Here is a 15,711-nt window from a genome sequence, read left to right on the forward strand (position 1 = left end):
TGTAGAAACCTTCTCTAGTGTAAACACTGTAAAGTAGCTGTGTCTTGTTAAGGGGGGGCAGTAACTTTTTTTTTTTTTTTTTGTACAAGTACAAATGTCACTTGCCTATGTTTTCTATGATGTAGAGAACAAAAGAAATGTCGGTTTTATTATTTAATGAGAATCCTTTTAGAACAGCTTGGCTTCAGTATTTTGTATACTAACTGTTCATTCAAACTCCATAATCATTATTTTTTATGACTGAAGTAAATATTGCCACAATTCTCACCGTAAATATCCATATATATGATATGATGTGGCCAAAATGCCTCTCTCTTGTATATAATGATTGTTTATTTAAAGAGAGCTGGTTGCTTAGAGGAAATAGAAGTATATTGTTCTTATTTTTGTCTAATTCCCATTTTATACCAAGCAAAGAATCCATTTATTTGCTAAGTTTCGTTATGGCTGAATTTGTTCAGTCAGCCTTGGGGTAGGGGGTGTGTGCGTGGGGGTGTGTGTGCGTGGGGGTGTGTGTGCGCGTGGGGGTGTGCGCGTGGGGGTGTGCGCGTGGGGGTGTGCGCGTGGGGGTGTGTGCGTGGGGGTGTGTGCGTGGGGGTGTGTGCGTGGGGGTGTGTGCGTGGGGGTGTGTAGTCTTGTGGCTCTAGACTTAGTTGATGATGCCTGCTCATTTTAATTTGTCTGATAGATTTATGTATATGTTGGATGTCCTGATGTATTATTTTTTTTTCATTGAACCTTGGATATTTTGAACTAAACTGGCAGGTACAAAACTGTCAGCACATTAAAGTCCCACCATCTCTCTTTGCTATGGTGTTTTATTTTATTTTCATGGAAGTTCACTGTAAATGCATTGAAAATGATAACTGACATAAACACAGCTTCTTTGTTCCCTAGTGTTCAGTCAAGCAGTAGCGTAACATTAGCGTAACCTGACATTTTAAGAAAGACGACGCTTGTACAACTGGGAGTTGTAAATAAAAAGCAATATCGCATGGGTTGTAGTTTTTTGAAAGGGGAGTGAAGGTATACTTTACTTTCAGGGGTCAGAATTTCCTGGAGATCTCCTCGTGTGCCTGCACATGCGTCGACAAGACTTTCAAGAAAGTCACAAATGTACACCTGCATGTTCATGTAGTTCTCTAAACAGCCCATCATGTGGCAGATACAGGGCAGGAGCTTCAGGTAATGTTCACATCAAACATCAGAACGAAGGAAAAAAGTCTGATCTCTGCGACTAGCTTGTGACACGCCGCACCAGATTGTGACGTTTGCTGGATTGTGCTAAAACGTGTTGGGTTTCCATGCAGACTATCCTACGCTTTGGTTTAGTCCTGTTCCACCGCAGTCTACTAACCAGCGGGCCTGTCTAAGCACTGCCTCCATCAGTGTTCCCCCACTGTACGCTGTTGATCTCACAATGTTCGCTCCTTCAGGGCCTCGTCTATCCTTCCAGCAGGCCCGTGGATGAGAGCTGCTCGTGGCGTTTGACCCATAACGTTCGACGATGCCATGTTGGTTGGCTTGCTGACGCTGAGTTTTCTCCACCAGCCATAGTGTTAAAAATATAGACAGAGCGCTGTGATTACGTGCTCAGGTTCTTTTGCCGAGAGCCTGCGCCATTACAAAAACAGGAATGGTCTGCACTTGGGACGTGAGCAGTAGCTCCGGATTGCAACGCCCGACATGTGGCAACACTAGAATGGTTAAAAAGAGCGCTTCGGTGGCTTTCAAACATCCCCCCCTCTGTGCGATCTATTGTGCCAGAGAGAAAGGTCATGGATCTCTGTCCACGGATAAAATGACACCGCAGATGCTACCATGGAGCTCTTTGTGTTTCAATCAATCATTTTCAAAGTCCTAGACCACAGGAACCCGGCCGGACCACAGGAACCCGGCCGCCGTGGCCGAACTCGGTGTGATCTTCTGGGCTTGTGCCTCACCCTCACCCTCACTGTAAACAAATACTCATGGACTCAGCAGTAGCTACAGTACCACTAACAGTGCCAGATGTTATAAAGTTATATATGTTATAAAGTACATAATAACAAAGCCATAAATACGCCATGGACACCATATCTCTAGCTCTGCATCTACAAAGACTGAATACTAGACTAGTGTGGACGTGCGCTCACGTGCTTTAACTTCGTGCCACTAACCCAGCTTCCACATCTGAGCACTGACTTGTGACTTCATTCTGCCAGCGTACTCAAGCTACGACCAACATGTTTCAGAGGGGAGAAGAAGAAAGGTGGGTGTATAACAACCGTCTATCAAATACATCATCTGGTCACTTTGTGACTTTATTGAAGGTTTCACGATTCCTCATAAGAAGGTGATTCTCACGGGAAATCCGGTGTTCACAGACCCACATATGTCCGTCAGTAGAGCTGGCCTGCTGGTCTTTCTGCTTCAGTGTCTTCACTGCAGTGTGTTTGCTGCAAGAGGGAAAGAAGGGAGGAATGTGGGGAATTCTGCTTTAGCTCCAGTTCACATGGCTAATCTTTATCGCCTCTGGACTTGATTTCAGATTATTCTTTCCAATGACCTACATTCAGAAAAATCGTCCACAGGTCAGTCTGGGAAAATCAGAGCAGCCTGAAATGAGATCAGATGAGATCAGACCGCCCTTTTGCTGTTGAGTTGTAGGAGTCTACAACATGCGTATCAAAGTTTGATCTCAAATCAAAAAGTGCAATTTCAAATGAAAAACATGAATTGGATGTTAGCATAACTTTAAATTACTCAGAGTGTGTGTGTGTGTGTTAACCCTTAACGTGATTAGTCCTGCTGTGTGAGTCTCGAGGAGGAGGAGGAGGAGGAGGAGGGGCAGCATTGTTAGGGAGGGAAAACCACGTCACCCTGTCAGAAAGTGTGATCTGCACCGGAGAGACAGTTTGGACTCCAGCTTCTGTCTCATCTCGCCTTGTCTTCTAGGAGGTTTTTACACAAAGATGCAGACGGGATTTCGGGTAAACCTGAGCCCTGTGAAAGAGCCACTGGGCTTCATCAAGTTGGTGGAGTGGGTAAGTGAGGCGCACTGCTCATCCGCTCCATTCTGCACTCCTTCTGCTGGACTTAGCACTTAAAGCCTCAACAACTAACACATTATAATCCATCTGTAAGAGCTTTCTTTCTTTCTTTCTTTCGAATAGTGTTTGCATGATCTCCTGTTATGCGTCAGGGTTGTTTCCACCTTTTTATCTGCTGGGGTTTTTTTGTTTTTTGGGTTTTTAAAAAAAAAAAAAAAATCTTTACAAATAGTTGTGTTTGTTTTTACATGTGTTCATTCTCATACCTTCCCCTGGCTGATCTTTTAGTAGTCATCGATTAGATCCTTGGAGCCATTTTGCTCAGCAGGAATTGCAAGAGAAGTGCTTTTCCCAGCACCAGGCACATTCCTCCCTCAGAGCAGGACCCTCCTTTTCTCCTGGAGACTTTTGTTAGATCACTTTAAAAAAGCAAAAGCAGAGCTGATATACAGTAGATCAGCATAAAAATACACGTCATGCTCAGGGTTTATTCTCGTGGTCTAGTTATATGGCACCACATCAAGTTGCGCTTTTTCCTAACAACAACAACAGAAAAGTTCATGAGTCAGCAAACAGCCCGTACAAAGAAGCAGCACATCTGGCAGAAGTCTGCTCTGTGCAGCAGCTGGTGATTCAGCAAACCCCATTTAAAATTGTATACCAGATGTTTAAACCAAGCGCTGCGGACTGGGACATGGACATGTAATATAACCCTTCTCTATATTTCTGCTGTGAGACTGTGGATGCGTTTCCAGTTATATACACTTCAATAATCTGTGAAAACAACACTCGCTCTTTGTCCGTCTTGGGATCTCAGCTCACCAGTAGCACACAAGCTCTCGTATTGTAGTGTAATGTTTTCTTTATTGGTTTACCAGATAAAACAGCGAACGAGCTCAGTACATAGAGTACTGAACACACACACACACACTAGGAAAATCAGCTCATATCACATGTATCAGCTGCTTTCAAAGCGCTTCACTGCCTTGCTCCTGACTAACTTTCTCAGCTTGTCCATCCTTACACACCACCTCACAGCCACACACTGTTTTCAGGTCCTTTCGTGACGTACCCGCCCACGGGGTACCTGCAGAGACTGTGGCTGGTCATTTGTGTTAGATATTTTCTAAAACGAGCTTGGGAGTCAGAAAGGCGCTGGGTAAATTGAGCACACAAACAAACAAACCTTAACTGCAAAGCTACCTATATATCCGCACTCGATGTGTCAGTGTGTAGCTTCACGTTTACAGCATTTAGCAGACACTCTTCTCCAGAGCACCTCGCGGGCGGGAAAGGACTGAGCAGTTGAGGGTTAAGGGCCTCGCTCAGGGACACTGCTGGGATTTGAACTCACAGCCTTCCAATCAGGAATGCATTACCTTCACCACCGAGCTAGCGCAACATACCTGTCCTGCTTATGTACAGTAGCTTATAATGTTCTATAATGCTGCTATAAGACACTTTTTACTATCACGAGACTCTTGCTGCTAGCTTTTACCCGATATTGCTGTTAACACTTATTTACGTGTTTATTCTTACAGAACACTACTCTGTTGTCCTGTCTAGTCCTGTCTCATCTCATGCTGTTGTGTATAGGGTTTGGGTTATTTCTTTTGTGTTGCACCACGGTCCTGGAAAACGCCGTTTCCTTCCAATGTATACGAGCTATAAAGATTAATGATAAAACCCCATGTGACTCTAAACAGCTTTTATACTTGATCTGTTCGTTTCTCCGACCAGTTTGCGGCTCTGTTTGCCTTTGGATGCTGCGGCGGTTACACTGGCAGGAACGTGATTTCCCTGATTTGTGGCGATGGAAAAAACGAGACCCTTAATGCCACTTTCACATACCCATTCAGGTAGGTTTTAACGATACAGAAACACTATTAACTTTCATTTGAATACACTGTGACTATTGTTACTACACTAGTGCGATGGGAAACTATAGCGTCATGAGACGGTATGACGCAGGGGTGTCCGATCTTATCCGGAGAGGTTTTCATTCCGATCCAGCAGGAGCCACACCTGATTCCACCTGTTTACATTTACATTTATTTATTTAGCGGACACTTTTATCCAAAGCAAATGAGGAAATACAAGCAAAGCGATATATCAAGCGGAGAACAACACAAGTAGTGCTACTGTACAAGGTTTATAATTGAGTTCTAGTGAAACAAAGAGTCGAGGTGTAAGAGCCAGAGTAGGTTTTTAATTGGCATTGTAGGGGTTAGTTAAGTGCTCACGGAAGAGGTTCAATTCAATTCAATTCAGTCTGATTTGTATAGAGTGTTTAACAGTGGACGCTGTCTCAAAGCAGCTTTACAGAAACATATAAACACAGGATGGAGATTTTAAGTGTGTGAGTTTATCCCTATTGAGCGAGACGGTGGAGACGGTGGTGAGGAAAAACTCCCTGAGATGATCTGAGGAAGAAACCTTGAGAGGAACCGGACTCAGAAGGGAACCCGTCATCATCTGGGTCACGACGGATAGTGTGAGAGTAAAAGAAAGTTCATTAATGGTTTTATATGAAGTCTGTTTGTTGAACTAGTCCACTGTTCACTAAAGGAGACCCGAGTGTAGAACTGTAAGAGGTAAATGCAGTCCCAAGGCCATCGCAGCAAATGTTGTCCCAGCGACCGCAGCGAGAACGTCCATGTGGAATTGACGTCCAAAACCATTTCCCATATTTCAAGCGGTACCGTCCTCAGCGATCTCCAGGCTGTAGCCTGAAGTTGATGAGAGCTCCATCCAGAGGTAGGGCATCAGGATGGATCAGGCAGGTCTGGAGTGCAGAAAGGGTCAGGATCACTGGTATCTCCATAAAATCATGTGTGGTTCCACAAGAGGTGGGTCTTTAGCTGTTTTGTGAAGATGGAGAGAGATTCTGCGGTCCAAATTGAGGTTGGAAGTTCATTCCACCACTGAGGAACAGTTAGTGTGAAGATTTTGGAAAGGGACCTTGAGCCACACTGAAGTAAGCCTTCAGAAGAGAGTTGAGGTAGGGGGCGCTGTTCCAGACAAGGTCTTGTAGGTGAGCATCAAGGCTTTGAATTTGATGCGGGCAGCTACAGGAAGCCAGTGGAGGAGATGAAGAGATGTGAGACATGGGTTCTCTTGGGCTGGTTGAAGACGAGGTGTGCTGCAGCATTCTGAATCATCTGAAGGGGTTTGATGGAGCTGCCAGGAGACCCGAGTGTAGTGAGTCGCAGTAGTCCAGTTTTTAGATAACAAGAGCCTGGACTAGAATCTGTGTAGCCTGTTCGGTGAGATAGGTTCTGATTTTCTTGATGTTGTAAAGGATGAACCTACAGGACCGTGCAGTTGCTGCGATATGGTCTGCAAAGGTCAAGCGTCATCAAGAATCACCCCAAGGTTCCTGGCCGTCCCGGTTGGCTTGAGTGTGAGTGAGCCGAGCTGTACAGTGAGGTCATGGTTGATTGAGGGACAGGCTGGGATGATGAGATGTTTAATCAGTTGATCTTGGCTTTTGATAGACTCAGGTGTGGCTTCGTGCTTAGCTGGAATGAAACCCTGCACCCAAGATCGGACATAAGATCGGACACCCCTGATATAGTGCTATAGATTATAACATCACAAAAAACACATTAGCACATTAGCAAGTTTTTTTTAAACAGAATAGTCTGCAACTCTCTCTTATAAAACAAACATGGGTGCATATATATATATATATATATATATATATATATATATATATATATATATATATATATATATATATATATATATATATATATATATATAATTTATTACAATACCATTGGGCCTCATTTATCAAGCTGGATACAAATAGATTTATGTGGAAATAGTTCATACAAGCGTGTACACAAGAAGAAAATCCTACTCGTGCTCCTGAGCGTGTGTGTGTCCACTACTAGTGATCACATGGTTCCTGACAGATTCTTAGTGAAGTCGCAGGATGGTGACATGTGTTTCTGCTCTGTTCTTTACACAGGTTAAACCGAGTGCTGCTGGTTGAAGACAATGTCACTCTGTGTAACCGCAGCGCGTCTGAAACACATCTGATGGGGGACTCTTCGTCCTCGGTGGAGTTTTTCGTGGCCGTGGCCGTCCTGGCATTCCTCTACTGCATGGTAGCTCTGTTGGTTTACGTGGGCTACATGCACGTATACCACGACTCCAACTTTGGCCCGGTGTTTGTGAGTATGAGTATTACTGAGTACTGTTTACACGCATTATCTATACCATACACCTCAAAGAGAACATGGTGTTTTATTTCAGTCTCTGTGACTTGTAGGATTTTTTGGTGACGGCAGCATTTGCTTTCCTGTGGCTGGTGTGCGCATCGGCCTGGGCTCAAGGGCTGCAGAAGGTCAAGCATGCCACGGGCACAGACGGCATCAGCACCAGCCTGACGTTATGCAGAAAGCCTGTCACGTGTGAGGTCACAGAATTTTCCAGCATGCGCACGCTGGATATATCAGTGGTAAGTATGTTGACTATTTCTTCTGATGTGCATCATTTATTTCATAAAGTTCTTGTTTAGTTACATTTGCAGCATTTTCTGTGTTGTGTAGGTGTTTGGCTTCCTGAACCTGATCATCTGGAGTGGTAATGCCTGGTTTGTTTACAAGGAGACCTGTTGGCATTCACAGACGCGCAACTCTCAACAGGAGGGAGAGCGTGGACGGGGCCCTGGCCCTATCTAGAGGCATCTCCCAGACAGGCACATGACCATATCGACCCACAAGCTCCAAGGACTCTTTTGTTGCAAAAGTGAATTAGGATTCTGCCTCATTTGTGTAAGCATTTTCTGTTTTCTTTTTTCTCCTCATACTCAAATGCATTCAAATATATAGTCAGCATGAACCCGTCCACTCTATACCTGTGCCAGTTTATCTATTATCGCGTACATATAACCTCAGCATAGAGTCCCTTACATTGTTAAATGCAATTTGTTAAACAAATTTTTCTGTGATCAAATTTTCATTGGCACTTTTTATTATTATTATTATTATTATTATTATTATTAATAATTTTTTTTTATATAGCTTTCATTTATGTGTGAATGTGATTTCTTCTAGTATAATATGTTCCTGGCACAACATTCATTTTTACCAAACACTAATCTAGCATCTAGCACGCCTGATACATTATTATTATTTTTTTACTTAGCTGTGCATTTCAACTTTTCAAAATGTGGTAAATATACTGGGAGATTGGTCGTGATTGGCGGTAGTCCACTGTTTAAGCCCGTTTAAGCCTGTTTAAGGTCATTTCGAGTAGCTGAGGAGTGGGAGCACCACTGACGATATCACATCCAGGAAAACGTCTTACTTGGAAAATCTTGTACACCTTGAGCATTGTTTTTGAGTATTGTTTCTTTTTTTTCCTGACTACTTATATATCTGTGAATGTGTATAACTTTTAATACATTTTTTTTTGTGGCAATATCTTTTATATTTAATGAATAAAGTGAGATTGAATCTGACTAACTGAGAAAGCTCATTCCTACAACGAAGAAATGTGAGCAAATGTGGGTATAAAACACCTTTTGTTTGTGCTTTTACCCTGTGACTTCACTGATTGCCATTCACCCTGGGAACAAACAAAACATTTTTGTTGAAGAGAATGCCCCGATATTCCAGTAAGACAGCTTAAGCTTTATTTGAACGCTGGCTTATTTACAGCAGCAGATTGATGGATTCACTAATCTGATCATCTCGAATATGTCTTTATATAAAAAAACATATTGGCTATACATTTTTTTATCCTCTTTTTTTATTTAAATATATGAAATGTATATTAATTGTCAGTTACCAGGTTATATAAATCACCTAAGGACAGTTATAATTATATGATACACTTGATGACCAAAAGTATGTGGACACCTGACCATGATGCTCATATGTGGGGTTGGCTCCCTCAGCTCCACTCTTCTGGGAAGGCTTTCCACTACATTTTGGAGCGTGGCTGTTGGGGATTTGTGTTCATTCAGCTACAAGAGCATTAGTGATGTTGGTATGTCGAGGAGGCTTCAGTTCCAGTTCATCCAAAGGTGTTCAGTGGGGTTGAGGTCAGGGCTCTGTGTAGGACACTCGAGTTCCTCCACCTTCTTCCAAACCCTAACACACCACGTCTTCATGGAGCTCGCTTTGTGCACAGGGTCATTGTCATGCTGGAACAGGTTTGAGCCTCGTAGTTCTAGTGAAGGGAAACTGTAATGCTACAGCGTACAAACACATTCTATACAATTGTGTGCTTCAGACGTTGTGGGAACAGTTTGTGGAAGGAGCACATGTGGGTGTGACGGTCAGGGGTGCACATACTTTTGGCAACATAGCATGCAGCCAGTCAAGTATTTGTTCATTGAGTGAAGCTGCTTGTGGATATCTACACTCGGGTTAAGTTTTTATCACATGAATGAACTGGATGCAGTGACGAGCAGCGCCGAGCAGGGCCGAACACAGCCGAGCAGAGCCGAGTATGACGTCACGCGTTTCGCCACTCTGGCTCGGCTGGCTGCGAAGGAAAAAAAGGGGGGGAGCAACAAGAAGGAAGAGCAATGGCGACGCTGGCTCGCCAACTACAAAGTCCGGATCCGTTCACCAGCAAATCGCGTCCCGTCCTCAGCAGCGCGGCAGACTTCCTCTCCCCGGACAGTAGGTGCACGCCGTCGTCCTGTTCTCCGCATTTAACGTATGTTTTGCACTTGTTATCGATTATGTTTTTTTACCTACGGAGATTGCGCGTATAGCTGCGTGTCCTGCACGTATCTGAGAGCGGCTTCAACACACAGCCCCGTCCGCCATGTCGCCTTCACGCGCTTATGCCTTACTTCTACCCTGTCGATGCGCGTGTGAGTGACACACACCACTGCGAGTATGTCCAACTTTGGCCCGTGCGTGTGCGCGCGCGCGCGTGCGTGTGTACGCCGTGCACAATCGCTTCGCCTGATAGAGACAGCCACCTAGCTACTATTAGTTGAAGTTGCGCGTGCCACGACTTTATCTGCTTCCGTCGCTGAGGGGAACAGAGCGACGTGTTGGTGTGTTTACGACACTGCTGATCGGTTTGCGAGCGCAGGAAGGTGTTAGAACTCCGTGGGGGAACAGTGAGCTGTCATGCCAGTGGGCGTTCCTCTCTCCTGACACTGAGCGCGCGCGCGGCACTGACATGTTGCTGCGGACTTCAGTTATCAGTCAGTGTCTCACTGTATTCAGGGGAAAGTAGCTCAAGCACGCTCAAAAAGTCTGTAGATGACGTCACGGACTACTTGGCATATTCATGGCTTCAGCATGATCATGTGCATATCAACTTACAAAAGAGGCTATAGGAAGAGGGAAGTTTTTTAGAATAGAAAATTAAATGAATAGAGTTTTATTGGAATAGAACATTGGGTGACGAGTGATTGGGGCGTTGGAACGGCGGTGACGAGTGATTGGGGCGTTGGGGACGGCGGTGATGAGTGATTGGGGCGTTGGGGACGGCGGTGACGAGTGATTGGGGCGTTGGGGACGGCGGTGACGAGTGATTGGGGCGTTGGGGACGGCGGTGATGAGTGATTGGGGCGTTGGGGACGGCGATGACGAGTGATTGGGGCGTTGGGGACGGCGATGACGAGTGATTGGGGCGTTGGGGACGGCGATGACGAGTGATTGGGGCGTTGGGGACGGCGATGACGAGTGATTGGAGCGTTGGGGACGGCGATGACGAGTGATTGGGGCGTTGGGGACGGCGGTGACGAGTGATTGGGGCGTTGGGGACGGCGGTGACGAGTGATTGGGGCGTTGGGGACGGCGGTGACGAGTGATTGGGGCGTTGGGGACGGCGATGACGAGTGATTGGGGCGTTGGGGACGGCGATGACGAGTGATTGGGGCGTTGGGGACGGCGATGACGAGTGATTGGGGCGTTGGGGACGGCGATGACGAGTGATTGGGGCGTTGGGGACGGCGATGACGAGTGATTGGGGCGTTGGGGACGGCGATGACGAGTGATTGGGGCGTTGGGGACGGCGGTGACGAGTGATAGGGGCGTTGGGGACGGCGGTGACGAGTGATTGGGGCGTTGGGGACGGCGGTGACGAGTGATTGGGGCGTTGGGGACGGCGGTGACGAGTGATTGGGGCGTTGGGGACGGCGGTGACGAGTGATTGGGGCGTTGGGGACGGCGGTGACGAGTGATTGGGGCGTTGGGGACGGCGGTGACGAGTGATTGGGGCGTTGGGGACGGCGGTGATGAGTGATTGGGGCGTTGGGGACGGCGGTGACGAGTGATTGGGGCGTTGGGGACGGCGGTGACGAGTGATTGGGGCGTTGGGGACGGCGGTGACGAGTGATTGGGGCGTTGGGGACGGCGGTGACGAGTGATTGGGGCGTTGGGGACGGCGGTGACGAGTGATTGGGGCGTTGGGAACGGCGGTGACGAGTGATTGGGGCGTTGGGAACGGCGGTGACGAGTGATTGGGGCGTTGGGGACGGCGGTGACGAGTGATTGGGGCGTTGGGGACGGCGGTGACGAGTGATTGCGTGTTGGGAACGGCGTGTTCTTTGGAGTGTTATTTTATATAAGAGGTTGTGTTGTCTGCTGTAAGCGCGGTGTAATAATCTCAGTAGTGTGGACAGGCCTGGTCATGGCATTTGGCTTGGCTTCGTCCAGCTGCTGGGGAACACTCCGTCTGTCCATATCTCACTCAGCAAAAAGCTAGAAAACACCGTTTTTCTCAGATTGTGTTCTGGCAGCAGCGCTCGTTAGGCAAGCGGCCATAAACTACACTGTTATTATTTTCCCTGGCGGAATTGAAGGCGGTTTCTGTTGTGCCGTTGTAAATACATGTATTTTCTCGTGTTTGTGTGTGTAAGAGTGTCTTCGACTGTAGTTTCCCCCTGATGTGTACTCGGGTCGATGTTAGGACTGCGAGGCGCAGCATGGCAGAGACTGCGGTCTCTTTTTATATGCGTCCAGTACACACTTCTCCTTGTCTGGCCCCAAAACATATTTCTCTAGTCTCATCCAGTTACAGATACAGGTTATCAGATTGGTTCGATCTCTATTAATAACCATCTAATGACACTAGTTTTATTGCTCTCAACAGGAGACTACTGATAATAATATTCCCTTTATCTGCTGATGCTCGGAGAATGTAATCAATTCTGCTGTAGTGCAGTTTAAGCATGAATATCACTCCATCGGCTTGAACTAATATTTCCATGTAAAAGTGCAGGTTACTGATTAAAACCATGTCTTCTAATATTAAAGCGGTAATCTGGCTTTATTTCCAGATGTGAGATTCATGCGCAGATGTTGTGTTGTGTAGCTGGGACAGCAGCGTCATGTCCTAACTCATCATCTTTCTTTCTTTCCCATAGATATGCACGTGTATGGTCAGATCCCAACCTGTGAGCACGTCTCTCACGCCGTATGCAATGTTTGCGGGCCAGTCGTTAAACTCGTGGTCTTCCCGAACCGTTACGGTAAGTCCGTGGAGCAAACACCGAGCAGGCGGTTTATCTCTACAGCAACGTGGCGGCCATTTTGTCACAGTGACGGGACACGCCGTACTCTCAAAACGTGTATATTATTATCCGGTTCTTATTATCTCTAGTCTGGAATAATGATAAATATTCGAGTTGAATGTGTTGTGTTGGCGGAATCAAAAAAAAGCCTGGCTCTAATAACTAGCCAATCACCAGCCACATCCATTTCAAATAAAATAGAAAAGAAAACACATCCGTGCCGCATGCTGTAAATGTCCGTGTCCGCTCGATCGATTATTAATAATGTTCCTGTCTAATAGAGCGGGGCGGTACGAGCAGATAATTATCGATATCGTGAGACGTTACGTCGTAGTAAGCTTTTCTCAAAATCCGGATGTGATCTCTTTTTATTCCTCATTGAATGGTTTTCTTTTTTCAATTCTAAGCTGATGAAGCGTTTGATTTTTTTTTTGTACTTGATTAATAAAGCTTCTGTGGAAAACGCTGCACGCTGTGATCTGGTGCGTTTAGAATCGCAGTGCTGTGTGATATTACTGTCGTATCGCTCAGCCACACGGTCTGACTTGAACCCGGGCGTTTGTAGTGCTCTGTTTTGCACCCTGTTAAATATCTTGTAGTTTTTCTTTAAAAAGAAAGAGGTTCTGTCGAGTGGTTTGGACCGGGGTTGTAGCCTCTTGCGTCAGTCTGCTGAGCCCAGGGCGATAAGAAGCCAGACATACACCCTTCTCTGTGTGGAGGAGTTGTGTGGGGCACGTGTAAATCATATTCACGCTCATGTTGTTTTCTCCATGGGAAATGTGTGTTTATTCTGAAGGCCAGCCCACATCTGAGTGTTCAGTTGAGTTTTTTGTAGCGGAGCGTATGTCATTGTATGGAGAGAGGGTGAGCGAGTGTTTCTCACAGTGTCTCGTTGTTTACTTTCGCTTTTTGCTCTGCTCGGCTCACATCTGCCTCTGGTCTTGTGCCCTGCTCACGTGCGCTGGCAAGAGCGTTGCTGTCTGTGCAGTAGGTGGTGACACGCATGGAAACTTTCATCTGCGCACGTCGAGAACACGCCCCCTGCTGGCTGTAGCTCTGGCGAGGAGGAGGAAGAGGAGGAGGAGGGGCAGTCGTGGAAAGGTTCTCTCCGTGTGTGTCCCAGTGCCTCCGCTCCTCCCCGGGCACTAGGCTGAGACAGGAGTGAGGCACAATGCAGCTGCCAGGCTCTCGGGGCACAGCACAGGGGTCACCGACTCCCGGCTATTCAACTCCAACACTGCGGCTCACACACAGGAGAGAGGGAGAGAGAGGGAGAGAGAAACACTTCCAGTTTGTAAGACACGCTGTTCCATTTTTCTTTTCCTCTCTTTGCTTCTCTCTCTCTGTGTTTTGTTCTTGATGGCTGCTGACAGAGAAGATGCTGCTTTTGGTCTGAACGTGTGTGTGTGCGTGTGTGTGTGTGTGTGCGTGTGTGTGTGTGTCTGCCTGCATGGTGTGTGTACCGGGGCAGGGCTAGGCCTAGCTGGCGGTCGTCTTCCTGCTGTTTGCCGACAGGATGTAAACAGGCAGCTGATCACTGTGTGTGTGTGTGTGTGTGTGTGTGTGTGTGTGTGTGTGTGTGAGAGAGAGAGAGACATTTATGAGCATATGTGGTGCGGTTGATGTGTTTCTGGTTTCTGTGGCCTGCTGGGCACAAACGCTAATGCTAACTTAAGTGCACACACACACACACACACACACACACACACACACACACACACACATATATATATATATATATATATATATATATATATATATATATATATATATATATATATATATATATATATATATACACACACACACAAAGGTTTTTTTGCAAGATATCAAAAGTATTTGGCGGTATCAGTCTGTGTTTTTTGTTGTCAGATGTTTAGAAATGAGTTTATTTACGGTAGCTTTTTAAACCCATTTTGAATCCAACGTACTCGATTAGGTTTAAAAATGAAATAAAACAGGAACGGTACCTTGGCACGAAACAGAAGCGTGAACATTCGAACAAAATCCAGATAAACTGGTGCTCTACTGAGTAGGAACGAGGGTCGCGCGAGACCAGGAAGAGATCGAGATCGGGATCGAGATCGGGATCGAGATCGAGATCGGGATCGAGATCGGGATCGAGATCGGGATCGAGATCGGGATCTTTCAGGACGTTTCTCCCGTACACAATAAGAGTCATGATGTGCATGCAGATTTCCTAACAAACACTAAGCAACAACAAAAAAAGTAGGTTTAAAGAAAACCGTTAGAAATAAGTTGGGCGATGTGTTTATGTAGACTGCAGAAAACCTTATAAATTCTTCTTCTAGAGTTTGTCATTTTTATTACAAAAAACAACAACAATCTTTCGGCTGTTTAACCCGCACAGCGTTCCTGCTCAGAGAGGTAGCTGGATGGAGGCATTCGCTCAGATGTGAAACGGGTTTATCGCTGAACTCCTACGTTAGCGCACCGTATCCGGATCACGAGACACGTCTGAAACCGCTCTTCTGTTAGACGTGGCGTTTTTCACTGGGACCATTTCAGAATCTTAGCACACAGAATGTGTTGTCCTACTGAGAGTGCGCTTCGGAATGTTTATTGGACGAGTAAAGAGCAGAAAAGAGGCGTTTCGCTCATGACCCCTAGTTCGGGGGTGTTGTGTTATTTATGTTCCTGTCAGAGAGAGGGCCGAGTCTGCTGATCATAACCCGGGAAAATACGTCCTACAGAGGACGTAACTCTGGAACTCTAGGCTTGGAGATCACTTCGATTTGACTCGTACTACAGCACCTCTGAGCAGGAGGTGGCCTCTGAGCCACACAGCTCCAGCTGCTTCAGACCCATGTACAGCCCTGCGGCGTGTGCTCACGCAGCGGAGCGCCATCTGCCCAAAATATCACATCACCTTTCTGTTATAGGCTGCACGACCATCCACAACACCATCATGATTTTCAGGTTTTTAATTCTGTTTTGCAAAGTTACCGAACAACCAAATGATCTAAACACACCTTAGGTACCCTTAGTACTTACACACTAGTACCCAAAGTACCCTGTCCAGACAAATTTGAAATTGCATTTCTCAACAAAATATAAACAGTTCTTTCTGAAAAAGTTGCTTAAAAGATTTAGTTTAATTTAGGGCTGCACCTAACGATTATTTTCCTAATTGATTAATTGGCAGGTTATTTTCTCGAT

The 15,711-nt window shown here is 46.0% G+C and overlaps 2 protein-coding genes across 10 annotated transcripts in view; both read left to right on the top strand.

Annotated features, from left to right (window-relative positions):
• The first annotated feature begins 2,850 nt into the window (after positions 1 to 2,850).
• sypl1 (synaptophysin-like 1) lies at positions 2,851 to 8,505 on the top strand. The gene is made up of 5 exons (XM_017493737.3): positions 2,851 to 3,026; positions 4,773 to 4,891; positions 7,009 to 7,213; positions 7,312 to 7,500; positions 7,592 to 8,505. Exons 1-5 carry the CDS (start codon positions 2,955 to 2,957, stop codon positions 7,721 to 7,723), a joined length of 717 nt encoding a protein of 238 aa, XP_017349226.1. The 5' UTR covers positions 2,851 to 2,954; the 3' UTR covers positions 7,724 to 8,505.
• A 1,024-nt stretch (positions 8,506 to 9,529) lies between these two features.
• Positions 9,530 to 15,711, top strand: part of atxn7l1 (ataxin 7-like 1) — a 31,371-nt gene continuing 25,189 nt past the window's right edge. For 2 of the 9 annotated variants that reach the window (XM_047162263.2, XM_017494405.3), the window contains exons 1-2: positions 9,530 to 9,676; positions 12,385 to 12,489. In XM_047162263.2, coding sequence (XP_047018219.1) covers positions 9,580 to 9,676; positions 12,385 to 12,489 — 202 coding nt within the window. In that variant the 5' untranslated portion in view covers positions 9,530 to 9,579. Of the gene's footprint in view, positions 9,714 to 12,384; positions 12,490 to 12,523; positions 13,826 to 15,711 lie in introns of those variants that run through there. The other 7 variants (XM_017494407.3, XM_017494409.3, XM_017494411.3 and 4 more) reach the window with 5 other exon arrangements.

Source organism: Ictalurus punctatus, chromosome 19 (assembly GCF_001660625.3).
Source record: "Ictalurus punctatus breed USDA103 chromosome 19, Coco_2.0, whole genome shotgun sequence".
Classification (NCBI taxonomy): Eukaryota; Metazoa; Chordata; class Actinopteri; order Siluriformes; family Ictaluridae; genus Ictalurus; species Ictalurus punctatus.

Excerpts from the sequence above, each read along its gene's own strand:
- sypl1 (XM_017493737.3), top strand. The coding sequence starts at position 2,955 with ATGCAGACGGGATTTCGGGTAAACCTGAGCCCTGTGAAAGAGCCACTG. Across the intron at positions 4,892-7,008 it reads ACTTTCACATACCCATTCAG|GTTAAACCGAGTGCTGCTGG; the intron begins GTAGGTTTTAAC and ends TTCTTTACACAG. Across the intron at positions 7,214-7,311 it reads CCAACTTTGGCCCGGTGTTT|GATTTTTTGGTGACGGCAGC; the intron begins GTGAGTATGAGT and ends TGTGACTTGTAG.